The sequence below is a fragment of the Eretmochelys imbricata genome, chromosome 7, assembly GCF_965152235.1.
Source record: "Eretmochelys imbricata isolate rEreImb1 chromosome 7, rEreImb1.hap1, whole genome shotgun sequence".
In the NCBI taxonomy this organism is placed as follows: domain Eukaryota; kingdom Metazoa; phylum Chordata; order Testudines; family Cheloniidae; genus Eretmochelys; species Eretmochelys imbricata.
In genome coordinates, this window is record NC_135578.1 from 33,201,216 (window position 1) to 33,228,239 (window position 27,024).

Genomic DNA, 27,024 nt, shown 5'->3' on the forward strand with positions numbered 1-27,024 from the left:
CGAGTTAACGCCCGGATCATGTGCATGCGCAGTTCACCATCATGTATCCACCTTGGGGATCAGTTGCCCATTTACGGCCCTCAGTTTATGTGCGCATGCGCACCTCCGAGCTCCTTACTGCTCGAAGAACCCGATTGAGAGGGAAGAATGGCGGAGATTAAAACCTGCTGCGCATGCGTGCACGAAGGTCCGTGAAATCTGCTCACGCGCACAGAGAAAATTTCTCATTGGACCGGGGGGCGTGGTAGTAGTGCGCATGCGTACAGAGGAAACAATTCAGTGCATGCGCAGTGGTGCTTCAGCCGCCCACAGTCTCTCAGTTGACCCAAGCACCCTCACTTCCGCTTCCTGTCTGTGTGTGTGTGTGTGTGTGTGTGTATATATATATATATATATTGCGGGGGGTGATCGGCGCATGCGTGCTTCTCCTGCTGTTCCTGAGGCTTCCCGGGCTCCTCTTCCGGCCTCCCCAGTTTCTAGTTGGGTTGAGGTGCCGCGGCCGGGTGCCCCCTCCGCTCGGGGCTACCGAACTGACCTCTGACCCCGGAAGTGAACCAGACCTTGGGTCCCCTTAGCGTTCCTGGGTGCCTGGTGGGCGCCGCTCGGGCTGGCTCCGACCCTCCTACCCTCGGGTTCCCCCGGCTGCCTGGGCCCTTCACCCGTGGGGTCCCCTGCCCCCGCCCCCCGACCCTCGGGTTCCACCGGCTGCCGGGGCCCTTCACCTGTGGCGTTCCCCACCCCTGCCCCCTACCTAGGTCCCTGCTTGCCTGGGCTCCCCTGCCCCCCCCAATCCTCTTGCCTGGGTCCCCACTTGCTTGCCCCCCCAGCCCTGCTCCCCTGCCCCCACTGCACCAGCTACCCTCTCCACAGGGTCGTGCTTTCCCACCAGCGGTCCCCCCTCACCACCGTGCTGACCACTCCCCTTCCTGGGCCATTCACCTCACTGAGCTCCTCCCCCCCCCCCCCCCCGCTCCGGGGTCCCCATCTGCTGGGCTGCTGTTCAGTGGCAACAAAGCAGGTGCCAGCCTGTTCCATAGGGTGCCCCTCTCCTATGTCCCCAGTTGGTCCCACCTCTACTTGAGCCTGCAGTCCCCTCCACTGGAGAGTTAGCTCCCTGTCACCCTACCTCCTTCCTTAGCCCCTCCACTGTTTAATTGTAATTTCCTTATGACAGTGGAGACCAGCCCTCCCCAGCAATCATAATGGCATGAGCGGAGGGGGGGTGAATGTGGAGGGAGGGGTGGAGGGAGGGAGGAGGCTTGTTGCCGGGGAGAGAGAAGGGCACCCCGGATGGCTAGTGAGACATCACAGCAGCAGTAGCTGAGGTTCTCACGTGTGGGTGTATGAGGTGCCCATCCCTGCTGGAGGAAGGAAGCCTGGTTTAACAGGGAGAGAGAGGTGGGCATCGGTGTTTGGGGTCCCAGCCTGTGGATCATGGCCTTCAAGTTGCCTTGATGAAGGATATTGCAGGTGCAAGCTTGGTAGTCACGTTCCCTGAGCAGGAGGAACAGGCGGAGGGGGAGGAGGAAGAGGCACCGCCGTGGCCATGGGCTCACAGGTGCTGCAGATCCTACGCCAGGGTGTCTGGGCCTCGCTGACGGGCGGCTGGTTCTTCGATCCCCACCAGAGCACCTTCTCCAACTGCTTCCACCTCTATACCTGGATCTTCCTGCTCACCTTCCCTTTCTTGCTCTACATGGTGAGTCCACCTCAGGCTCCTCACTGCAGACTTGGAGTTAGGCTCCTGACACTAGTGCCAGTCGTGCAAGTTGCTCTTGGTAACCTGGGGTGTGGGATGTTGGCATTGATGCCCAAACTTTGGGTCCTGAGACACCTGACCTTGCATTCGTGCCCTGGCATGATTTAGCATATGTCTTTCAGTGGGGCTTAGCACTCTGACCAGGGCCCTTGTTCTTCTGGGTGCTGTAAAGACACTCCTCACTGAGGTCGCCCCCTGCCCCATTTGTGCACAGACAGGCTGTGAGAGATAGTCCCCGTACTGAAGAGCTCCCAGTCTAAGTAGGCAAAGGGTGGAAGGGGAAACTGAGGCACTGAGCAGTAAAGGATGTGGCCCAAAGTCACCCCGCAGGTCAGTGGCAGAGCTGGGAGTAGAACTGGTATTTTTCTCACCCCGCTTCTCTGGCACTGCTTTGCACTGAGCTGTTGCTCTGTAACCTGAGGGGATGATTCCCAGAGCTAACTCTTTCCTGGAGATGAGCTCCCCTCACCACTGAACTTGGCACAGAAATTAGAAGCAGCTTGGGGGACTCTAGCCAAGATGGGACTCTTGGTCCCTTGTTGTCACTGGGTGCCCTGGAGCGCTGAGCCTTTGGTGGAGGGGATGATTGGCATGTTGGGTTCAGAGAGGGGTGATGGGTTTGTGTGTGCGGGGTTGGAGTGGAGTGCAGGATGCCTGTGTTCAGTCCTCTGCCCTGCCTCGGTGTCTCACTTTATTCATCTGTAAAATGGGGAGATGACCTTAGCTTTGCTTGTTGTCGTGAGCTCTCTGGGGCAGGGACTGTCTGTCACTGTGTCTGTGCAGCTCATGGCACAACAGAGCTGTAGCCTTTAGTTGGAGGAGGGGTGGGGGGCTCCGGTCGTGATTGGGGGGAGGGGTCAGAGCAACACCCAGCACAGTGGGCGTCACTCAGTCTCAGTGGGGAGAGGAGTCTGTGTAGTGCCTGGAGCTATGGGTGGGGGTACATTCTTGGTCAGGGGGTCCTTGCCTGATCTCTGCTGAGGGCAGTTGAGTGGTCTGTGTGGAATAAGGGTGCCCCTGACCTTGGCAAAGAGCAGTAAAGGGGTCCAGAAAACTCATGATGTGACCAGGATGCCCATTTGCAGTTGGAGACTGGGGTACTCTGAGCACACCTGCTGAGAAAGAGGAGGCTTGAGCTTGGAAGCAGTTCGTGGGTGCAACCATAACACAAACAAATAATGTCAGGGCTTTGCTTGAGTTGCTGTTACGAGCAATGCCCGAGGCAGTGAAATCCGAGAGAACCAGAGCAGGCCTGGTACCAGCCCTCCCAATGCCATTCCCTGCCCTGTACCTCACTGATTGAAATAGCCTGGCTGCGAAAAGAGCATTTGAAGCCACTTTCGCTCCTCTGACCCAAGGCTGGGGTGGGGGGCGGTGGAGGGTGTGTGGCAGATGCTGCAGGAGAATGTCTGTAGCCAAAGAGAACAGAAGCCTATTTTGAGAAACTCGCATGGTTTGTGTTGGGGAGAGCGTGCTGGGGCTCCTGGCACTGTGATGTTACAGGTGGTAAATAAATATCAGCTTCACCTGAGTCAGGGAAAACGAAGGCACAGGGAGCACAGTGTTTCACACCAAGTCGGTGGGCAGTGCTGGGGATAGAGCCCTGGAGGCCTGGCTCCCAGCCCTTTGTTGTCACCCACTAGGCTGCACTGCCCTCCCAGCACCAACGGTAAAACCCAGGAGTCCTGGCTCTGGTCCTGAGTGTCCCTTGGCAGCTGAAAACACTTAAAGCTGCTTGTTGAGGTAGTGTTTAACAGAGGCGATGGCAGAGAAAATGACCTGAACACCGCTGCCCCAGAGCTCTGTTACCAGCGTCCCCAAGGGGCCAAGAGACTGGGTGTATAGAGCCCATATATTACAACTAGAAGTATTACCCAGTGGTTGGGAGGCAGGACTCCTGGGTTCTATTTCTGCCTCTGGGAGTGGAGTGGGGTTCAGTGGTTAAAGTAGGGCTGGGGATGGCTGGGAGGCCGGGTTCTTTCCCTGGCTCTGGGAAGGGAGTGGGGCCTAGTGGTTAGAGGGGAGGAGGAGGAGGGCCTGGGAGGACTCCTGGGTTTAGCCTGACAAGTCATTGTCAGTGCCTGAGTTTCTGTGTAGCAGGCTAAGTAGGCTGAGGTCCCTGGTGGAGAGCATGGAGGCCACCTAATGCTCCGACTGGCGCTAACCCCATGCTGTCCCGTCTCTCTCTACCAGGTGCTGCCACCCAGCATGCTGGTAGCTGGCGTATATTGTGCGGTTATAGCCATCTTCTTCACCACCATCAAGATCGTCAATTTTCGGCTGCACACCATGTTCGACCAGGGCGAGATTGTGGAGAAGGGCAGCTCGGTGCTGGGGGATGGGGCCAAGGCTGAGGAGGGCACTGCAGGGGATGACAGCAACCTGGCCAGGTGGGTCTCCAGCATCTGGGGTGCATGGGTGGGGGGAGCAGTGAGGTCCAGGGCTCTTTGAACAGGGATCCTTCACCTGGTGCTGAGATACAGCTTCCTCTGGGGTGAGGTGTGGGGGCTGTTTATATAGGGATCCTTTACCTGGCATGGAGATTCAGCTGCTTCTCAGGTTGGTTCATTGGTCTTGCCTGTGAGGGTGGGTGGGGATATCAGGCATTGGGGGCCCGTTGGTCTGATCCCAGGCAGCTGGTCTGTTTGCACTGCTCTCCTCTGTACTAGTATTAACAGCGCTCACCCGTCAGTGCGTGCCATGCAACGCTCCCTCCCTCTCTCTGCAGAGACCCGGGCGGGGGGGTCGAGATGACGGTGTTCCGGAAAGTCAGCTCCACGCCCCCGGTGAGATGCAGCTCCCAGCACTCAGTATTTGGTTTCAACCAAGTCATGGTGAGTACTGGGAGGATCCTCTGGGCTTCCAGTTGCCTTCCTGGCTGGGAGGTGCCCATTGGTGATCTCTCGCTCCTGGAACACTGGGTTTCTACAACCTTCCCCAGCCCGGGGAGTTGAGGCGTGTGTGTGTGAGTGCTGGGCAAGGGGTCCATGTACAACCAGCCCCTCTGCCTCACCCCAGAGATGGTTGCATGTGAGTGGTGGGTGTTGGGGGATCAGTGAGGTACCTGGCTCTCCCGTGGCTACTGCCACAGGCTCTTTGCAGCCTGAGCCTGGCGTTTGGATCAGTTACGCTTGCATCAGGGTTTGTGGGGGGAAGTGGCTGCCCTGCAGCAGGGAGGCTAGAAAACCCCGTCCATGCCCCGCAGGCCCCATCGGTGCATCAGGAGGGCTGGGCTTTGGGCCCTCTGCAGCGAAGGGCTCTCCTGGGCCTGCCTGGCTGCGGACATTGGCATGTAACCCCCTGACTGATTCCCCCTCGTAGGAGCTGCTGCCCCACTTGGAGGACGCGGGAGCAGTGAGAGGTGAGTGGGTGGCTGGCTCCCCGCCCCCAGTAGCCCAGCTGGCCCAGTGCAAATGTTTTGCCCCCCACCAGTGTCCCTGACCCTTTGAGGAGCCTGGCCCGTGCTGTAGCTGTGGGAATTGCCCCTCTCCAGGGTGTTCCCTGATTGCTTCTTGCTCCTTAATATCCTGCCTTGTCTCTCCCCCGGCAACCAGAACCATAGAGTTGGGGGTGGATATTCCACTGACTTCCCTGCCTTGGGACCAGACTGGAGCTGGGGTTCCCTAGAGAGGAAAGGCCTCGTATCCTCTTCCCCACGCGCCCCCATGCGCAGGCCGTTCCCACCACCCTGGGGCTGGATTGGAGGCACCGCCCCCTAGAGGGGAAAGGCCCCATGTCACATTCCTTGAGCCACCTAGATCAGTTTCCCAAAGAAACTCAGACTTGCAGGTACCCAGGGGGCGCAGCTGCAACACCTGTATATTGGTGCCCCTTTAAGGTGACTTGAGCCCCACTAGTTGCTGGATCCATTGTGGATATTGAAGCCTCACCCCAGTTTCTGTGGGGGGAGCCTGACGGTGCCCTGGATGTTTCTAGCTGGTGGTGTAAGGTTGGGGGAGGGCAGCAGTGTAGGCGATACGGGGTGGCGTGGGGTGTGAAGGGAGCAGGGAAGGCAGGTCTCCCCTTGGGATCAGCAGCCCCTGCTCTCCAGTAATGCCTTCTTCCCTCTCCATTCACCCTTCAGACATCAAGGAGCTAGTGCGGGAGCAGGGCAGCAATAACGTCATTGTCACCTCGGCGGACCGCGAGCTGCTCAAGCGCGGCTCCCAGGAGAACTTCAGTGGGTACCCTGCATGGGGGGTTGGGCTATACAGCCTGGTGGGAGCCCAGCTCCCAGGAGAATATCAATAGGTGCCCTGTGTTTGCGGGGCGGAGCCCGGCTCCCAGGAGAACATCAGTGGGTACCCTGCGTGGGGGTGGGGGGGGCTGTGTAGCCTGGGGGAGCCCAGCACCCAGGAGAACATCAGTAGGTGCCCGGGGTGGGGGTGGGGCTGTACAGCATGGGGGGAGGTCGGCCCCCCCTGGGTGGCGGGGCTGTACAGCCTGCGGGGAGGCTGGCTCCCAGGATTCCTGGGGACAAAATGGAACTGGGCATCTCAGCCTCCAGTGCAGTAAGCAGCCTGGGAGCCACACCCAGGAAGGACCTGGGACGAGGGCAGTGTGTTACTACTGGAAAGAGTCTACTGCTTGGAGTGCAGGGTCAGGACTCCTGGGGTCCGTCTCCAGCTCTGAGATGGGAGGGGAGGAAGGTCTACTGGGTTGGAGGGGGGGTGGGGCGGGGGGCTGTGAGTCTGGACTCCTGGGGTCTATCCCCAGCTCCTTGGTCATTGGCTAAGCATGGTGCCCTGCCTGTGCCTCAGTTTTCCTGCTGTGTGTGTAACCCATGTTGTCTCGCTCCCTTGCAGTTGGCGACTCGCAGCTGGCCTCTCTTGTCCCAGGGTCCTGTGGTGAGGCACCAATGCCCCCTCCCAAGGGAGAGCCCCATACAGCTGGGAAGAAGCTACCCCCCTCACTGCCAGCTCAGACGTCCATCCAGAGCACAGACTCCTCCGACCAGTCCCCCCTGGGCATGGGATCGTTGTTAGGGGTGGGGCCAGCGGTGGCGGGGGTTGCGGCCCCGCGTCAGCTGCCCAGCAGCTGGCACGCCAGCGAGTCGGAGAGTGTGGGCGACACCCCCCTCAGCCCCCTGATCAAGAGCAGCCTGAGTGAGGAGCTGAGCCAGAGCTTCCTGAGCCTGGCGCTGCCCCAGCGCACCATCCTGCGCACCAGCAGCCGCAAGGAGAAGCGCCGCTCGGGCACCGAGTACAGGCCCCTGGAGGGGCGGGGTGAGCCCAGCGAGGAGCGCCCCCGCAAGGCCGGTTCCTCCGACAGCTGCTTCAGCGGCACCGACAAGGAGACGCCCAGCACCCTCAGCAGCTACCGCAGTGAGAAGACCAACTCCACCCACCTGGACAGCCCCTCGCTGGGTCCAGCAGGGGACGCGGCGCCGGCCCTGGACGCTGGGGTCCTGCCGGATGGCAGCGACACGGACGCCCTGTCGGACAGCGAGCTGCTGCGTTCGCCCGAGCAGGGCCTGCTGGGGGAGCTGAGCCTCGCCAGCCACACGGACGATACCCAGAACACCCTGGCCTCGCTGGAGACGGTGCGGGGTGACGGGGAGCCCTGGGAGGGCCCGGCTGAGCAGGTGGTGCGGCCCAAAGACCTGGCCCTGCTGCGCCCGGGGCACAAGCCAGGGCGCCGGCGCCCCTCCCGCAAGCACGGCGGGGGCAGCAGCAGCTTTGACAGTGGGTATGCACGGGACTATGCCCCCGTGCGCACCATCCTGGACAGCAAGGCATACAGCGAGACCTTCTTCGAGGATGAGGACTCGAGTGACGGCAGCGACCTGAGCCGTGCCTCCAGCCTGCCCTCCCAGCACAACTACAGCTCCGACACCTCCTCCAGCACCTCCTGCTACTCCCCGGAAGCCGCACCCCAGCGCCCGCGCCACACCCCCAAGGCCAAGCCGGCCCCCGAGGTCGCCGAGCCCCCCAAGCGCCCGCACTACGCCCAGCGGAGCGCCAGCACGGCCAGCGCCAAGACCCACGCCCGCGTGCTCAGCATGGACGGGGGCAGCGGGGACAGCAAGGCCGCTGCGGTGCTCACCGTCTCCAAGTCGGACCTAGAGGCTCGAATGGGGCAGCAGGAGCACTTTCCCCCGTGCCGGCTAGAGTCGGGGGGCAGCACCCGCAGCCAGTCGGCGAACCAGCCTGGTTGGAGGGGGGAGCTGCTGGAGGAGGGGGCCGTTGGGGGAGGTGAGCAGCTGTGTGGGGCCCTGGCTCTGGCAGCCCTGGGAGCTGGGGTGAGGAGTGACACGCCCCTTCCCCCCCACACACGTGCACACTGTCCCACCCCAGCCTTCAGCCCCCGGGTCCTGTATGTGAGCCCACAGGTGGCATGGAGACAGGCCCAGGGACAGAGTGGGATTTAGCCTTTGTGGCCTGTTCAGTCCCTGGCCACGCTGCTGAGGGGCTGGGGTTGGTGTGATAGGGTCCCCCGGCCCATTCGGAACCCAGTTGAGACCCAGCACGCTCATCTCACGGATGGGGCTGACTTGTAATCGTTATTGACCTAGAGCTGGATCGGAGCTAGCGCCCCCTGGAGGGGGTCCCCATTGGGTGGAGTGCTCTCAGTCCGGGGTTCCTGACAGCTCTTTCTCCATTGCAGCCGCCACAGGTGAAGAGGGGAGCAAGCGGGATCGGGCGAGCAGCGTCAAACGCACCCAGGCCATGAGGCGGCGGCACAACGCAGGCAGCAACCCCACACCCCCATCCTCGGTGATGGGGTCCCCACCCAGGTGACGCTTCTCCCCACCTGAGACACTGAAGCACCGGTCCACGCAGACGTTCGCTCAGCCCCACCCCAAACAGCCCAGAGTCTGCTAACAGCATAGGCCAGCCCCGTGCCCCAGCCCCGTGCCCCATCCTGGCCCGGGCACCCTGATCCTGACCCACAGCCCCCTGCTATCCCAGCCCTGGGCTCCGCGCAGCCCTGCCAGTGCCACTCTGTCCTGACCCGCAACCCCCGGCTATCGCGGCCCTGCCCCTCTGTCTTCCTAACACTGCCTCCCCACCCTGTGCTCATGCCTGACAGCGCATTCCCCTCTCTGCAGCCTGCAAGACTTGCAGCGGGGCCGTGCCTCCTCCCACTCTCGGGCGCTCACGCTGCCTTCGGCCCTGCAGTTCGCCAGCTCCCTGCTGCTCCCGCGTGGCGCCATCCACGAGGCCTGTAACTTTGACGACACCTCCGAGGGTGCCGTGCACTACTTCTACGATGAGAGTGGTGAGTGCAGGTGGGCAGGGGGATTGCCGCTGGTCTGCCCGTGGCTTGCCCCGCCCCCGCAGGGGCCTTGGGGCTTGCGGGGAGGTTACAAGTGTGGCAATCTAACAATGCCACTGCCCTGCCCTCCCCAGCTCTGCCAGTGCCCCTCAATCCTGACCCGGAGCCCCCTGCTATCCCAGCCCTGGCCTCCCATCCAGCTCTGCCAGTGCCCCTCAATCCTGACCCGGAGCCCCCTGCTATCCCAGCCCTGGGCTGCTGCTGGTATAAATATTCTGCAGCCGGGGGTGGGGACTGCTCATTCCCCTGGGCACCCTCCACCTGAGGTAGAATCGGGGGGTATTCCCTTACAGAGGGGAGCCTGTAATTTCCCAGGGCTCCCCTGGGTGACATGGTGACTGTAGCCATGAGTTGGTCCCATCACAGGGCTGTTCCTTCCAGCCCCATGGTTGTGGGGTCTCCCCTCCTCGCCTGCTACGCTTCTCCCAGTCTAGCTGGTTCCTTGCCTCCCCCTGCAGGTGTGCGGCGCTCCTACACCTTTGGCCTGGCAGGAGGCGGCTACGAGAACCCGGTGGGGCAGCAGGTCAGTGTGGATCACGTGACCAACAGCGCCTGGTGAGTGACACCGCCTTCCCCTCCGCTTGTCATGGCATGCTGCTTTTTGTCCCTGGCACCAGGGGGCACCGGAGCGGGGCTCAGGAGAAATCACTGGCAGGGTCTGTGTTGCCCTCTGCTAAGCTGGGAGGGGCCAGGTCAGCGGTTGGGTGGGGGAGCTGCAGGGAGCGGGGCAGGGTCCCAGTAGGCGGCATTCTTACAGGCAGTTCTGGCCCCTGCGGACTGTAAGGGGTGTTGTGCTGCAGGTTTGGGGGAGCCAGCAGGGACGCTCTCCCCTCACAGGCAGTACTTGCCCTAGGGGGCGCCTTGCTGCAGGGTGGGAGGCCAGCAGGGGGCGCTCCCCCCTCACAGGCAGTGCTGGCCTCAGTGTCCAGTGTGGCCCTAGGGGGCGCTGTGCTGCTCATTATGCAGTGGTGGAGCCATGAGTCCAGGATCTGGAACTGTGGTGAGGAGGGGGCTGCTTCCTTCCCTCACCTCCCTGCCCCCTGCTGCCCTTTCAGGGACCGGCATTCGCACTCCTCCAGCTTCAACTCCACCGACGTGCCCGAGGGGACGCCCGCCCTGTCGCTGCTGCAGCCACGCCCTGTGGTGCTGCAGGGCATGCAGGTGCGCAGGGTACCCCTGGAGATCCCTGAGGTAACGGGGGGTCAGTGCCCTGGGAGTTGGGCAGTGAGGAGGGCTCTGTTGGCAGATGGGGGGAGGTCTTGGTAGGGTTCTGATGTAGGGGGTTAATTTGGGGCCTGGTCTTTGTGGTGGAGCAGGGTCTCTGCGGTGGGAGGCTCCCCGTTCGGTGTGAGTGGGTTACCCATGAGAGGGGCAGGATCTCTGTTGGAGGGGGTCTCGTTGGGGGCACCATTAGTTCGATTGGGTTTGCTGCATGGAGGGTGGTTTGCTGGGGGGTTCTGTGCTGTCTGGAGGGAGCACCCCCTCATGATGGCTTGGCTTGGCTGTTGGTAGTCTATGGGCAGGGTGCCTGCCCCCCACTGAGCCTGCTGTCCCCTCAGTTTGACCTGCTGGATCAGGAGTCCCTGCACGAGTCCCAGGAGAACACGCTGATGATTGAGGACAAGTCCAAGCCGCGGCAGTACTACAAGTACTGGGTGCTGCCTGGGCGCTGGATGCGGGTGCGCTACGACCGGCTGGCGCTGCTGGCACTTCTCGACCGGTCAGTCGCTCCCCCCATCCCCTGGATCAGCCCCATGGGCCCATCCCGCCTGATTACTGCCCCCCCATCAGCCCCATGGGCCCATCCCGCCTGATTACTGCCCCCCCATCAGCCCCATGGGCCCATCCCACCTGATTACTGCCCCCCCATCAGCCCCATGGGCCCATCCAGCCTAATTACTACCCCCCCCATCAGCTCCATGGGCCCATCCCACCTGATTACTGCCCCCCACTCCCCGATCAGCCCCATGGGCCCATCCAGCCTAATTACTACCCCCCCCATCAGCTCCATGGGCCCATCCCACCTGATTACTGCCCCCCACTCCCCGATCAGCCCCATGGGCCCATCCAGCCTGATTTCCCCACCACACACACTGATCAGCCCCATAGGCCTGTGCAGCTTGGTTTATCTGTCCACCCCCGACCGGAACCAGCCCCATGAGCCCATCCAGCAGGCTGCCCAGGTTACGGCTGAATAGACCGGGGCCCTGGCAGTGCTGGGTGCCTGGGGAACCTGCTGGCAACTGCCAACAGTGGCTGATGCTGCCTTGTGCTCTGGGCCCCCCCAGAAACCGCCGGGTGATGGAGAACATCTTTGTGGTGTCTCTGGGGTCCTTAGTGGCCTTCCTGGGCTACCTGCTGCTGCTGCAGGGCTTCTTCTGTGACATCTGGGTCTTCCAGTTCTGCCTGGTCATCGCCAGCTGCCAGTACTCGCTGCTCAAGGTGAGAGCCCGCCTGTGTGACCATGCCCTCTGGGCACTGCACAGCTTTGCCATTGCCCTGCAGTCCTCACCTGCAGTCCCCTGCTATCTCAGCCCTGGGTGCTCTCCCACTGCCCCAGCTCTGCTAGAATCGCTTAATCCTGACCTTCAGCCCTCCTCTGACAGTTCTCGGGGCACCCAGCACAGTGAGCCCCACTGGTACCCCTGCCTCCACAGTGAGGGAGTCTTGCCTGTGCCTGGCTGGTGCCTTTCAGCCACTCATGCACTATCCTCTGGCAGTACCAGCCCTCTCTTCCCTGGCAGGCTAACAAGAGGGGCACCCCAGCCCTTTTGAATTGCTCCCCTCTGAGATCCAGTCCCTGACACTGGCTAATCACAGAAATCCCAGCTCCTCTGCCTCCAGCGGGGTGCTGGGCCATTTTACTTCCCAGTCCTGCCCTGGTGAGCAATAACTGGGGAAACGGGCATCACTAAGATCACCTTGATTCTGTTTTTCAGAGCGTCCAGCCTGATGCTGCTTCTCCCATGCATGTAAGTGACCTTCCTGGGGGAGCTGCAGGGCCAGGAGGGGGTGCTCTCCCGTTGCAGTCAGTGCTGGCCCCCAGGCACCAGTGCCGCACTATAGGGAGCGGGATATTACAGCTCCGAGTGAGCCATTCCTCTCTAACCAGCCCTGCGCCCCATCCCAGAGGCAGCTGTATGTCAGCACCGAGTGCAGGATCTCTGTTTAAATGGCCATGGGTCCTCAATGTAGTTTGGTGCCCGGCTCTGCAGCCTCTGAGACTCCTGGGAGTTGGGGGTTTCTGGGAGTTGGGTGTGGGCCCCTTAGCCTGTGCAGTGCCCTGTCTGTAGGCTGTGGGGGTCCCTTAGTGCCAGCTGGGAGCTAGGCTGCCCCCCACCACTGAAGTGTGGGGAGGGCCAGCCGCTTGGCTGCTCCCATGCCCCTCACCCTACGCTCTCTTGCAGGGGCACAACTGGATCATTGCCTACAGCCGGCCTGTCTACTTCTGCGTGGCCTGCGTGCTGATTTGGGTGCTGGACTTGTGCGCCCGGGCTGTGCCCGTCCCACCTGTCACCTTCTATGGGCTCACCCTCTTCTCGACAGATTTCTTCTACGGTGCCCGGGACATCACCACCGGTGAGTGTGGGGCACCAGCCAGGGGTAGGGTCACCACCTCCCCATGCCCTGCTGCAGCCTTCCCCTGTCCAGGGGTAGGGGGCACCACCTCCCCGTGCCCTGCTGCAGCACCCCTCAGCCAGGGGTAAGGGGCTCTGTGAGTCCGCAGTCCCCCGGCGAGAAGTTAGGGGGTGCCATGCAGGTTTCTCTGTGGACTCCATTCACCAGTGTGAGGGGGGTTCTCTCTCGAAGTAGGGGTGGGGGCAGTCCCGCTCAGCAGTGGGAATTGGGGGGGGGGGTCACTGATTTAACCCCCCCATTTGTGGTGTCCTTCACAGTCTTCACTCTCTGCTTCCCTGCCATCTTCCTCTTCGGGCTCCTGCCCCAGGTCAACACCTGTCTCATGTACCTGCTGGAGCAGGTGGATATGCACATCTTTGGCGGCACAGGTACGGCCCAGATGCCTGGATTCTGTCCCAGCTCCGCAGGGGGAATGGGATCTAGTAGTGAGAGCAGAGTGGGGCTGGGAGCCAGGACTCCTGGGTTCTGTCCCAGCTCTGGGAAGGGAGTGGGGTCTGGCAGGTTAGAGCAGGGGGCCTGGGAACCAGGGGTTCTGGGTTGTCTCGCTTCGCTGGCGTGTTGCTGATGCTGCCCCGTGCGAGCGCCAGTGCTGGGCAGCAGGTGGTGCTGCAGCCTTGGTGGGCGCACAGGGCCTGGAGGGGGCAATTGGGGGATATTCCCATGTGACACTGACCCTGCCACCTCTCTGCTTCCCAGCCGCCACCAGCCCCCTCACTGCCCTCTTCAGTCTCCTGCGTAGTCTCCTGGTCGCTGTCCTCCTCTATGGCTTCTGCCTCGGAGCCGTTAAGGTACCTGGGTGCATGGGGGAGGGACTTTCCCCTCGAGGGGGCGCCGTCTCCGATCCAATCCTAGGATGGGGGACTGGCTGCCTCAGGGGTGGGGATTGGGGGCCTTTGCCCTCTGGGGGGCGCCAGCTCCCATCTGGCCCTGCGGTGGTGGGTCAGGGTGGCGAATGGGATATGGGGCCTTTCCCCTCTAGGCAACCCCAGTTTCAGTCCAACCCCAGGGTGGAGGACTGGCTGGCTCTGGGTGGGCAGAAGTCCCAGAACTCTAGTTCCATGTGGGCTGGGCTATGGTTTAAGGTGCAGTACGATGTGTGAGTGCTGATGGGCCGGGGGTTCTGAGGCTGGGGAGGGGTCTCCCTGCACCGGGACTCACGCTCTCTGCTCTCTCCTCTCCAGGCCCCTTGGGGTGACCAGCACGTCCCCGTCCTCTTCTCCGTGTTCTGCGGCCTCCTGGTCGCCCTGTCCTATCACCTGAGTCGCCAGAGCAGCGACCCCACTGTGCTGTGGTGTGTACCCCAGGGCTGGGGCATCTTTCACTGTGGGGACTGGGAGCCAGGGCCCCCGGCTGCTATCCCAGTTCTGCTGGGGTAGAGCAGGGACGGGGCTGGGAGTCAGGACTCCTGGGTTCAAGCCCTAGTTCTGGGAGGACAAAGGTTTGTTCTCTGTCCTGGGGAGTGGGGTAGGGGTATGCTCTGTCACGGGAATGCCAGGCTGGGCCCCTTGGAGAGGGGCTGAGGTGTCAGGGACCCGCCCCCAATGCTGCTCCTGTGAGGAGGGAACGAACTCCTATAGCCCCCCTGCCTTCTAGGTCCCTGATCCGGGCCAAGCTCTTCTCCGAGTTTGAGAACCGAAACGTGGAGAATGCGCCAGCCGAGATCCGGGACCCGCTGCCTGAGAAACTGCGCAATTCCCTGGTGAGGGGGGGGTGGGGTAGATGGTGAGGCTTATGGGGCGGGGGATGGGTGGGGGAGGGGGCATGTGGCTGGGGTTACGGGGGGAATAGGGACTGGGTGGGTGGGGGAGGGGGTTGTCGCTGGGGCAGAGGGCGGAATAGGAACTGGGTGTGGGGGGCGGGGATGCTTGGCTGTGGTTACTGGGGCGGGGAACCGACATTGTGTGGGGGAGGGGGCACGTGGCTGGGGTTACGGGGCAGGATAGGGGATGGATGGGTGGGGATATGGAGGGATGGGGCATAGGTGGCTGGATATGTGGATGCAGGGCACATGGCTGGGAAGATTGGGGCAGGGGTAGGGGACTGCAGCCTGCATGGGGCGAATTGGAGAGAATGGAATCAGCTGGTGCCTGGATTAATGTGGTCAGTGGGGGCACATGGCTGGAGGTGGGGGGGCATGGATGGTTGAGAGGTTACATAGGTGGAGGGAATAAGGACTAGGCCTGGCTGGAGGTGGATGGTGGGGGCCCATGGCTGGGCATAGGGAGGCCCGTGCATGGCTCTGCTTGGAGGGGTGCATGTGCCTGATGGCTCCAGCTGCTCCCTCTCACCCTCCTCCTCCACAGCGGGAGATCCTGCACTCAGACCTGGTGATGTGCATGGTCATCGCGGTGCTCACCTTCGCCATCAGTGCCAGCACCGTCTTCATCGCCCTCAAGGTACCGCCTGGGTCGAGAGGGAGGGTACCGCCAGCCGTGGGGCTCCTTGGGCAGCGTGGGGCCATCGCAGCTCATGACGGCAGTGGGTGCAGGAGGGACAGGCAGAGGGCACGGCAGCTTGGTGGGGTCAGAGACTAGGCTGTGTCAGGGTCCCCTTGTTGGTAGTCTGTGGTGATGCTAACAGCTGAGAAGGCAGAACAAGGAACCCAGGAGTCCTGGTGCCCAGTCTCTACTTGGTCTAACTCACTATACCCCATTCCCCTGGCAGCGCTGGGGTAGAACCCAGGAGTCCTGACTCCCACCATCTCCTGCCCTGGCAGTGCTGGGGTAGAAGCCAGGAGTCCTGGCCATTACGCCAGCCTGCTTCTCTGAGTGGACCATAGAGGGAGTTACAGCAAGCTGGGTAGGGGTGGGAGTCATTGGGGGGTGGTTTGGGAGAGGAAGGCTGCTGTGAGTGGTGGGTGGCAGCTGGGTAGGTGGAGCAGGGGGTGGGGGGTGGTTTGGGAGAGGAAGGCTCTGGGGACCTGTGTGTGGGGTGGGCTGTTTGGGGGCGGACGGGGGTCCCGTCAGGCGCCCTGATCCCTCTGGGCGCTCAGTCTGTTCTAGGCTATGTGCTGTACGCCCTGGCTGGGCTGGTCGGGCTGCTCACCCACTACCTGCTGCCCCAGCTCCGCAAGCAGCTGCCTTGGTTCTGCTTCTCGCTGCCCGTGCTGAAGCCACGCGAGTACAGCCAGTTTGAAGTGCGCAGTAAGTGCTCCTGGGTGTGCCCGGCAGGAGGCGCTTTCCCCCTCCCGCTCAGCGCTGGCCCCAGTGCCCCAGGATAATGCTGGGGGGTGTGCTGTAGGCAGCAGGGGAGAGGGACTACTGTCGCCAATGCCCTAGTGCAGTGCTAGCAGGGTGACTTGTTCTTCTGGAGGTGTGACAAAAAACATCTCAGTGCGGGCGAGGGATCCCTGAACAAACCGCCCTGCTCCCCACCCCAGAGGTGGCTGCATCTCAGCATGGGGTGAGGGATCCCTGCTGTTGGGTGTGGGGTTCATTGGGACTATCTGTGCATTAGAACCATGTGCTGTCCCCGGGCTGGTGCCTTCTGGTGAGTGCGGGAAGTAACCGCGTGTCCCCCGCAGGCGCAGCCCAGCTGATGTGGTTCGAGAAGCTGTATGCCTGGCTGCAGTGTGTGGAGAAGTACTTCATCTACCCGGCCGTGGTGCTCAACGCCCTGACGGTGGATGCCCACTCAGTCAGTGCCCCCCACCAGGACAAGATCTGCATCTAGTAGGTATCTGCAGCCCCTTCCCGGGGCTCCACCCCCGCAGCACCTCCCTGGCTACGGCTCCCCCTAGTGCTGCCTCAGGGAGTCCTCCCTTTCCCAAGGAGCAGATCCCTGCAGGGTCCTTCTGCCTCCCACCTTCCCTGGGGCTGAGTCGGCAGCACACATCCCGGCCCCACCCAGCTCCCCCCGCTAGTGGCGGTGCTGTTCAGACCCAGCAGGAAAAGCAACTGGGAGCAAGAACTGGATACAGCGCAGGAAGGGGGGCCTGGAACAGCAATAATAGGCAGTGAGAAGCTGGCCCTCGCAGAGGGAGAGTTTCTAATCTTCCCGTTCATGCAGACAGGTGGGGAAGTAGAAACTCACAGTAGAAAAAGGGGGGGGGGCCTGGAAACTGCTCCTTGGTTAGTTTTTAGCATTCTGCTCCCGTCTAACTAACGGATCTAGGAAAGGGGACAGGGCTCCCTGCCCCACACCTGGCTGGGCTGGTGGTTACGTGCTTGGGTGCCCCCTAATATTCTCCCTCTTGCCCCCAGCTGCCGCGCGCTCCTCATCACCGTGGCTGGCATGAAGCTGCTACGCTGCTCCTTCTGCTGCCCGCCCCAGCAGTACGTGGCACTAGGTTTCACCGTCCTCTTCTTCCACTTCGATTATCGGCGCTACTCAGAGGGCTTCCTCATCGACTACTTTGTCATGTCCATCCTCTTCAGCAAGGTGCCCACACACCCCTCTGCTTCGCTGGCGCCCCGGACCCCACGTACCCAGAGTGACTTTGCCCCCTGCTCTTCTTCGTGGACCCACAATCCCCTGCTTCCGCTGCTCAGCAATAGTCTGCCTCCCACACGCCCTGGCACTCATTCCTACTGGTTTTTCTGCTGATGTTGTGCAATAGGTACCAGAACTGCCCTGCCCAGAATGATCCTGCTGTCTGAGGATCCCTCAGCATTTGAGTCTCGCAGGGAGCCTGAGGATAGAACCCAGGCATCCTGGCTCCCAGTCCCCCCAATCTAATCCACTGCACCCCTGTCCCCTCCCTCCCAAACTGGGATAGAACCCAGTGGTCCTGGCTCCCTGTGGCTGAGCTGGGATCTGTGTTGCGTGACATATCTCTCTCTCTTCCCCCCCTCCCCACTCCCCCCCCCGCCCCCCAGCTATGGGACCTGCTCTACAAGCTGCGCTTCGTGCTCACCTACATCGCCCCCTGGCAGATCACGTGGGGCTCGGCCTTCCACGCCTTTGCCCAGCCCTTCGCTGTGCCCCGTATCCTTGGGGAGCTGCCTGCGGGTGCCCCAAACTGTGGGGCAGGGCAAGGGCTGCATGAGTTGCTGGGAATGTGCATGGGGGAAACTACTGGAGGGGGGTATGAGCCAAGGAGTGTTGGGCGGAGGGGAATTACTTAGGGGGCTTATGGGATACAAGTGAGGGAGTCTGGGGAGGGGGGCTGTGGGATAGTGGAGTGCTAGTGGGATAATAGTGGGCGGTAGTTGGGCAGTGATGGGACGTGGGACCAAGGTGGTTGGGTTGTGGCAGGACAGGGTGCCATGGCTTCATGGTTGTTGAGCAGCAGCGGGATGGGGAGGTTGGGCAGGGTGCCAGGATGGTTGGGCTGCGTTGGGATGGGGCACTTGAGTGGTTGGGTGGTGGCAGGTTGGGGTACTAGGGAGGTTGGTTGGCGGCGGGACGGGGCAGATGGCCAGGGCAGTTGAGCGGTGGCGGGATGGGGCAGTTGGCCAGGGCACTTGGGCGGTGGCGGACGGGACACCAGGGCGGTTGGGTGGCAGCAGGATGGGGTGCCATGGCTCTGCGATGGTTGGGTGGTGGCGGGACAGGGTAGTTGGCGGGGCAACGGCAGGGCAGTTGAGTGGGGCACTGGGGTGGTTGGGCGGCAGCAGGGTGTGGTGCCGTGGCTCTTTGGCAGTTGGGTGGAGGTGGGATGGGACACTGCGGCTCCACAGGGGTTGTTGCCTTGACACCCCCAGACTCAGCCATGCTGTTCGTGCAGGCCGTGCTGTCGGCCTTGTTCTCCACCCCACTCAACCCATTGCTGGGCAGCGCCGTGTTCATCATGTCGTACGCCCGCCCCGTCAAGTTCTGGGAGCGCGACTACAAGTGAGTGAGAGACGCCCTCTCCCAGCCAGCAGGGCCGCTTGCATCCCACCACACCCCTCACTGCAGGGCCCCCTCACGTCCCCCACCCCACCTAGCCAGCTTCCCTCCCCTTCATGGCCCCCCCCTCCCCCCCCCCCACTGGGTCAGCCTGCCCCATCCCACTTTCACACATGTTTGGCCAGTCTCCCCCGCCCAGGCTGGCCCCCTCCTGGCCTAGCCAAGAGCTTCAGGGGGCCACCCCAGGTGGGAGACCTGTGCAGGGGTCCAGTGGCGCACTGTGCTAACCTGGCTCTCCTCCTTCCCCAGCACAAAGAGGGTCGACCATTCCAACACCCGCTTGGCCACCCAGCTCGACCGCAACCCAGGTGCGTACCCAGTGTGCCCGCTGAGCCCCCACCTCTGCTGTGTGCCTAGGGCCAAGGGGGCTGGGCTCCCCCGCCCAGAAAGTGGTGGCTGCAAAGGGAGAGCACACCCCACTGAACGCCCTGCTGCATCTTGCTCTCTGCAGCACAGCCTTAGCACCACGATGGAGACTTAGGACCAGTGGTGAGTGCAAGGGGAGAGTGCCCTCTGCTCTGTGCAGTGCAGCTTCCCCCTAGTGAAATGCTGGGGCTTTGGGGCCAGCACTGACAGTGAGGGGGGAGAGCTCCAGCTACTGAGCTCCCCACTCCCTGCAGCACAGCGCCCCCTAGTGCCATGCTGCGTCAGCACTGACTGCGAGGGGAGAGCGGCCCCTGCTGAGCCCCCACGGCCTCCACTCCCTTTTCTATGCCAGGCGCTGATGACAACAACCTGAACTCGATCTTCTATGAGCACCTGACGCGCTCCCTACAGCACACGCTGTGTGGGGACTTGCTGCTAGGCCGCTGGGGCAACTATGCCACTGGTGACTGCTTCATCCTGGCCTCGGACTACCTGAACGCGCTGGTGCACCTCATCGAGCTCGGCAATGGCCTCGTCACCTTCCAGCTGCGCGGCCTCGAGTTCCGGGGTGAGGGCTGGGCCCTGGCTGAGGGGAGTGGGGAGCCTTGCAGTTCTGGCCTGGTTAGGGCCCTTCTCACAGATCCCATTTACCCACAGCCCTCCAGTAACCTCATTCATACATTCATAGCATGTGCCAGGTCTCCATCAGCCCACGCAGCCTGGTACCCTGCCTCACCCCCAGATCAGGCACCTGGGTCTACCCAGCCTGGTACGCCCCCATCACTCCAGATCAGACTCACAGGCCCCGCCAGCCTAGTGTCCTGTCTGCCTGTTCTCATCCCGTGGCGGTGGGTTGCCCTGAGGGAGTCCCTGGCAGCTCCGCTCACCACCCATCCCCCACAGGTACGTACTGCCAGCAGCGTGAGGTGGAGGCCATCACGGAGGGTGTGGAGGAGGACGAGGGTTGCTGCTGCTGTGAGCCAGGCCATCTGCCCCATATGTTGTCATTCAATGCGGCCTTCGGGCAACGCTGGTTGGCCTGGGAGGTGGCGGCCACCAAGTACGTGCTGGAGGGGTACAGCATCAGCGACAACAACGCCGCATCCATGCTGCAGGTCTTCGACCTGCGCAAGATCCTTATCACGTACTACGTCAAGGTGTGGCGGCCGGGGCTGGAGATGGTGCCTGGGACAGGGAATGGGGGCAGGGCCTTGAGGATGAGGCCAGGGGACCAAGGCAGAGAACAGAAGGCAGATGGGGTGGGGGATGGGGCAGAGAGGGTGCAGCTGAAGGGTAGAGGGGGTGGGAAGACCCATGGGAGTTGGGGGCAGGCACAGGCAAGAGAGGAGGAGTTGGGAGCTCAGCAAGAAGGGCTAGAGGAGGTGGGGGTGGGAGGCAGGGAAAGCTGCAGTGCGGGGATGGGGAGAAAGGCCAGGAAATGGGACGCGAGGCCTTCCCCCTCTAGTGGGCGCTGGCCCTGATCCGTCCCCAGGCTAGGGGACTGGCTGGCTCACAGAGGTTAGTGCCAAAGTCTGTGCTCTGGACGTCTAACTCTTCTTGCCCCGGCAGAGCATCATCTATTATGTGACGTGCTCATCCAAGCTGGAGGAGTGGCTGGGGAACACGGTGATCCAGGAGGCACTGCGCCCCTGCACCACCCCCAGCTACGCCGACAGTGATCCCACCTTCAACCTGAACATCGATGAGGACTACGACCCCCGCATGGCTGGTGTCACCCTGTCCTCCTTCTGCAATGTCTACCTGGACTGGATCCAGTACTGTGCCGGCCGCAGGGACAAGGTGGGCACCTGGATGTCAAGGCCCACACCCGAGAGCCAGGGGAGCCTGGGAGCCAGGATACTGGGGATCTGGCTCAGCTCTGGGTGGGGAGTGGGGTCTAGTGGGTTGGGGGGGGGGGTGGGAGCCAGGACTCCTGGATTCTATCCCAGTTCTGAGAGGGGAGTGGGGTCTACTGGGTTAGAGCAGGGTGGGGCTAGGAGACGGGACTCCTCGGTTCTATCCCCAGGACATGGGGTAAGTCCTGCATAGGAAGCTGCAGGTCTGTTAGAAGCAGGGGGTGTTGCGCTCCATGGTGGGGTTCCTGTCCTGTCCTCTCCTCCCTCCCCCTCACAGCTGACTCTCTCTCCCTGCAGCCCATGGACAAGGAGTGGGACTCCCCGTTGGTCACCCTCTGCTTCGGGTTGTGCATCCTGGGGCGCCGGGCACTGGGCACGGCCTCCCATAGCCTGTCTGCCAGGTGAGACACCCCCTCCCTCATTGCCCCCGCCCACAGCATGTCTACCAGGCAAGAGAGCCCCTTCCGTGGCAGTGAGGCCCGCCTCCAGCCTGTCTGCCAGGCAAAATAATGGAAAAGCAGATACGGGGTTCGTTTAATAACAAATGGAAAGCTGGGAGTATAATTACTGCTAGTCAAATAGGTCTTGTCAAAGAAATGTGGTTTTGTTCGGTGATGAGATGGGTTGATGCTGTGCAGATGTAATAGACTGTTGTACGGTGTTCTGATAACACACGAGCGCTGTGCAATATCAGTAAAGCCCACGTTCAATGGCTGAATCTCTGGCTGGCTGACAGCTCTCAGGAAGTCATCGGGGGGACTGCTCACCCAGTGCTGGTGGTTCTGTGGGGATCGGTTCGAGGGCACATGCAAGTCAACATTTTCATCACTGATTCATAGCTTCCCAGGCCAGCCAGAACCACTGTGATCATTTGGTATGACCGGCTGTATCACACAGGTCAGAGGAGTTCCCCAAAATACTCACTAGAGCAGAGTTTTTAGAGAAACATCCTGTCTTAATTTTAAAAAATGGCTAGTGATGAAGAATCCACCACGACGCTGGGTAAATTGTTCCAGTTCCTCACTGTTGAAAATGTGTACCTTATTTCCACTCTGAATGTGTCTAGCTTCAATGTCCAGCCACTGGACTGTGAGACATTTCTCCACTAGATTGAAGAGTCCGTGATCAGTATTCGGTCTCCCTGTAGGTACCTACAGACTGTGATCAAGTCACCCTTCTCTTGGATCAGGAAGTAAATATAAAATCACTGCTGATAAAATCTGTGCGTAGCACAAAGATGGGTGAAGTGATAAGGACAGGACAGCCCTGCAGAACTATCAGGATCACTTGATAAGCTGGGCCTATACAAACAAACTGTTTTAATATAGCCCGGTGCAGAGATCTATACCCGGGGTGAGGAGTGCAGGCCAGACCCCACAGAATGTGGGACGGCATCTTGGCAGAGCCCTGAGGGACCAACAGCTCAACATGAACTCCCAGCACAACGCTGTGGCCAAAAGCGCCAATGCGGCCCTTTGGTGAATGAACAGAGGAATAGTGAGTTGCAGCAGGGATGGGTTTTACCTCTGGCTACAGCATTATTGAGAGCAGGACTAGGGTACTGCGCCCTGTTCTGGGGGCTGCTTCTTAAACGAGAAGTTGGGGACGGTGCAGAGAAGAGCCCCAGCTGTGGTTGGAGGACTGGAGAAAACCCCTGCAGGGAGAGAGTGGATGAGCGCCATCTGTTTAGTTGATCAGAAAGCCGATGGAGAGGTGACTTGATCGCTGTATAAATACCATCCCTGGTGAACCACAGGTGCCAGAGGGCCTTTAAGCTAGTGGGGAAAAGCAGGACAAGAACCGGTGTCTGGAAGCCGAACAGATGCTCTCCAATGAGAAACAAGACCCATGTTTGCCAGGGCGGGCGATTGACCATTGGAACAAACGCCCCAGCGCAGGGATGAAGTCTCCATCTCCAGTGCAGGCAGTACAGGGGTGTCTGGCCTGGGCTGTGCAGCAGGGCAGACTAGGCCATCCAGTGGTCTCTTCTGGCCTGGCATGCCATGAATTTGTGAGACACACACACACACACCCCCACCCCTCACTGGCAGGACCCAGCACAGCCTGGCGACCAGATCCCCCACCCCCTGCTGAGCCATGCTATCCCTGCAGCCTGGAGCCCTTCCTGTATGGCCTGCACGCCCTATTCAAGGGCGACTTCCGCATCACCTCGCCCCGCGACGAGTGGGTCTTCGCCGACATGGACCTGCTGCACCGCGTGGTGGCACCTGGCGTCCGCATGTCACTCAAGCTGCACCAGGTACCACCCCTGCCCGCAGGCCCTGCCCCTAGGACAGATGGGCAGTGGGTTCCCCCTCCGTGCCCTAAGGGCCACGCCTGGGGGAGGGGAGAGGGCTTGTCCTGTCACCTGCCTGCATGCTAGGGAATGGCCTGGGGATGGTGGTGACTGGCTGAGAGAGAGGGGAGGGCAAGGGGTAGGGTGGGCTGGCCTGCTGGCAGGGAGGGGGTTGGAGCACTGGGAAGGAGGGGAGGGGTAACCCTGTTAGCTTGTTGAGGGAGGGGAGACGATCCTGCCCTATGCTGGAGAGGAAGGGTCTGGAGGTCAGAGGGTTGTAACCCCCCCTCCGTGACCCTCCCACTTCCCACCCAGGACCATTTCACGTCGCCAGACGAGTACGAGGACCCAGCCGTGCTGTATGATGCCATCACAGCCAACGAGGAGAAGATGGTGATCTCACACGAGGGTGATCCCGCCTGGCGCAGCGCCATCCTCACCAACACGCCCGCCCTGCTGGCGTTGCGCCACGTCATGGATGACGCCAGCGACGAGTACAAGATCATCATGCTCAACAAGCGCTACCTGAGCTTCCGCGTCATCAAGGTGAGACCCCCCCAGACCCCACTCCCCTCGCAGAACTGGAGCGAGAACCTGACCACCCCTCACCCCGTTTTCTCTCCTTGGCCAGGTGAACCGGGAGTGTGTGCGAGGGCTCTGGGCCGGGCAGCAGCAGGAGCTGGTGTTTCTGCGGAACCGCAACCCAGAGCGGGGCAGCATCCAGAATGCCAAGCAGGCTCTGCGCAACATGATCAACTCGTCTTGCGACCAGCCCATCGGCTACCCCATCTATGTGTCGCCCCTCACCACCTCCTACGCTGGCAGCCACCCCCAGCTGCGCTCCCTCTGGGGCGGCCCCGTTAGCCTGCACAACATCTCCACCTGGCTCATCAGCAGCTGGGAGAGGTGAGCGCTCTGGAGCTCCCCCCAGCCAGTGCTCCTGCCCCGCTCCTCACAGCACCCCCTGCTGGGAGAGGCCAGGGCTGGAGTAGCCGGGAGCTCCCCCCCACAGCCAGCGCTCCTGCCCCTCTCCCTACAGCATCCCCTGCTGTTGAGGCCAGGCTGGCTAGCCGGAATGCAGTGCTCTCCATGAATTGTTACCCCTGTGCCTCATCTCCTCACAGGCTACAGAAGGGCTGCGGTGCCGGGTGCAACAGCGGTGGGAACATTGAGGACTCGGACTGTGGCGGAGGCTCCTCGTCCATCAGCAACAACCCTGCAGGGCATGGGCAGCAGGGGAGCAGTGCCCCAGGCGGGCCAAGCATGGGCATGGCCATCCCGGGGGCTTCAAACCCCCAGGAGCCACCCGTCACCACTGCCCAGCCTCAGCCAGGTATGGAGACCACCAGCAGCACCTCCCTGCTCTGGAAGAGGTGGGGTGTAGGCACAGGCAAGGCCCATCTGTGCAGTGCTGGGGGGTGTTTTGGGAGACCTAGTGGGATGAGCTGGGGGTGCCAGGCTCTCTCTCAATGGTGGGGGTAGGGCTATCTTGCTGAGGACTGGGAGCTGGAGCAGGGGGATGGGGTGGGTGCCAGGGCCGTAGGTGGGTTCACGGTAGGGCTGTCTCAGCCATGCCAGCTCTAACTTTCCCATCTCTCCCACCAGGGTCGGAGCAGAGCCTTCCACTGGGCCAGAACTGGGTCGTGCGGCCGGTGCCAGGGAGCCAGGTGGAGAGCCGACGCGAAGCCCCCCCTGCCGCCCCCTGGGTGCCCGCCCAGCGCCTCTCCGGCAGCCAGCTGTCCTGCACCAGCTCGCTGGCCTCCATGGCCTCCCAGCTTGAGGGCGCAGGGCCAGGCCGGGCCCCCCTGCCGCTCCCGCTGCCCCTACGGCCAGCGCTGGGCACCTCAGCCACCTTTGCCTATGAGGGGCTGTGTGGAAAGTGGAGCCTGCCTGGCCGCAAGGGGCTTAATGGGCTGGGGGGGAGCGAAGGAGATGCCTCCCCAGGGACCCCCGCTAGCACCGGCACCACCCAGGGCACACCCCCCCGGGGGGTCAGTGCCAGAGCACAGGTGAGAATAGCCCCCCCACCCTGAACCTCAGGGAAACCCCAGCCCCTGCCTGCCTCCAATGGGAGACCCCACCTCCCTCCTCCACACCATGTGGCCTAGGGGGAGCTCCCTTTCATTCCCCCCACTCCCACACCCAGGGCACCATGGATGGCTGACCCCCTCCCCCCCTTAGGGGCTATGCGTGCTGCACAGAGCTCCCCTCCATATCAGACACGGCTGTTTCTTTGTGCGCGGTGGAATCACCCCTGCACACACCGTGCCCCCACCCAACAGGTGGCTCAGGCCAGCTCTGGCAGATCAGCTTAGTGCTAATGGAAAGCCCTTAAGCCGGCTTGGGGCACCCATGTGACGCCCCCGCCCCTACAACAAACCATTTGAAGGGCACCTGGGATTAGTTGCAGCTCTGATGTTCCCCACCTCCACCAACCCCTTCTGTCCTCTATGGAGCCCTATCCTGGCCTGTCCCCCATTCCCTCCATCTAGCCTGTAACCTGTCTATTTCTTTTCCCACAGCCCTCTGCGCCCCTGGACTCAGGCCCTCTTGCCGACACCATGGAGGCTGACTCCCCCCAGCAGTGCCCCCCACTGGCAGAGCCAGAGCAGCAGCAGCCCGGCCCGGGTGCCCCACCACCTGAGTGGGGCCGACAACGGGAGAAGGAGAGCCCTGCTGCCCAGCCGCTCCTGGAGCACCAGTACTGAAGGGGGGGGGGACAGTGGGAGCAGCCGTTGTCCTCCCCTCTCCCCCATCGATATCAATGGGCTGGTCCCACCACACAGTGCCCCCTTCCCCCCACCTTCAGGACCCTGGACAGCAATAAGGGGGCAAATGGCTCCTCCACCTGTCCCTGCCTTCCCCCACCGGACTCTAGAGGGGACCCTATGGACAACAGTACTGTCCCTCTGTAGTGGGGGAGGGGCAGAGACTCAGCTGCCCCTCAGTCTCAGTACTGCTCCCTTGGCGCTGACCCCTCAGTGCTGTATTTAAGGGGGGTTGGGGCCTAAGCGAATAACACTATTTTTGATTTTTTTTTTTGATGGTTTATTTTTCTCTGATCCTGGATTTTTGGTTGATACAAAAAATTAAAAAAAAAATACAGGAAAAAAAAAAAAAGCAAAACACCCCCCCCCCCCGATGTGCAACCTTCCAACAAATCTGTGTTTGGGGGAGGGGAGGGACTGGGCTCCTGGGTTATATCCTAGTGCCGGGGAGGAGGAGGGGGTTGGGGGTTAGAGCAGGCTGAGGCTCAGAGGGCTCCTGGGTTCAATCCCAGGCAGGGGATGGGGCTCCTGGGGGTTACATCAGGAGGGGCTGTATTAGGGCATGTAGGTTCCAATCTTGCCTTCTGCACCTCTGCTCAGATTCCCCCTCTGTCCAAGGGAGAAGATTAACCCTTTATCCTGCCTGGGGGCCCTTTCCCTCCAGGTGCTTAGAGATGGGGGGGGGAGAGGTCCGCTCCAGCCCCTGCCCTCCCCCAGGCTCTTGCCATGGAGTTACATCCTCCCAGGCGTGGCTACTCCTGGGGGAGTTGGAGGTGTCGAGCTGCACTCCTCCAGAGAAACAGGGCAGCCCCCTCTCCTTTCCCTTCCACATCCAACCTGCCTCCTCCAAGGGGGAGCCAGCCCTGTAGGGGGCTGGGGCTCCCTGCTCTCCCCCATAATTGGTGAATCTCTGAACCCCAGGCGGTGGGGGAGCACATGGTTTCACAGAATCATAGACTATCAGGGTTGGAAGGGACCTCAGGAGCTCATCTAGTCCAAACCCCTGTTCAGAGCAGGACCAATCCCCCAAATCCCTAAATGGCCCCCTCAAGGACTGAACTCACAACCCTGGGTTTAGCAGGCCAATGCTCAAACCACTGAGCTCTCTCTCCACCTCGGTTCCTAGCCGGGGGGATGGTGCAAGGCTGGTTGTGGGGTGGGCCCAAGAGGGGAAAGCACAAGGAGGGGTTCTTCTCTAGTGCCAGGGGTCTGCCTCAAGGCTGGTTCCTG

At 61.7% G+C, this 27,024-nt stretch overlaps 1 protein-coding gene across 4 annotated transcripts; it reads left to right on the forward strand.

The window, feature by feature from the left end:
• Positions 1–1,269: 1,269 nt before the first annotated feature.
• Positions 1,270–26,063, forward strand: PCNX3 (pecanex 3). Of its 4 annotated transcripts, none has more exons than XM_077821675.1 (35): positions 1,270–1,699; positions 3,953–4,149; positions 4,488–4,593; positions 5,081–5,120; positions 5,844–5,939; positions 6,565–7,953; positions 8,366–8,495; positions 8,811–8,980; positions 9,496–9,592; positions 10,093–10,228; positions 10,597–10,757; positions 11,326–11,479; positions 11,977–12,009; positions 12,445–12,616; positions 12,934–13,044; positions 13,373–13,464; positions 13,858–13,967; positions 14,270–14,375; positions 14,980–15,072; positions 15,669–15,819; positions 16,200–16,347; positions 16,879–17,056; positions 17,494–17,602; positions 18,322–18,451; positions 18,758–18,816; positions 19,227–19,442; positions 19,778–20,031; positions 20,444–20,674; positions 21,028–21,131; positions 22,843–22,990; positions 23,342–23,572; positions 23,658–23,932; positions 24,151–24,359; positions 24,632–25,035; positions 25,549–26,063. In XM_077821675.1, exons 1-35 carry the CDS (start codon positions 1,547–1,549, stop codon positions 25,732–25,734), a joined length of 6,579 nt encoding a protein of 2,192 aa, XP_077677801.1. In that variant the 5' UTR covers positions 1,270–1,546; the 3' UTR covers positions 25,735–26,063. The 4 variants fall into 4 exon arrangements, with proteins under 4 accessions (XP_077677801.1, XP_077677804.1, XP_077677802.1 ...); XM_077821678.1 differs by having other exon boundaries at positions 24,632–24,693; XM_077821676.1 differs by having other exon boundaries at positions 18,328–18,451.
• The last annotated feature ends 961 nt before the right edge of the window (positions 26,064–27,024 follow it).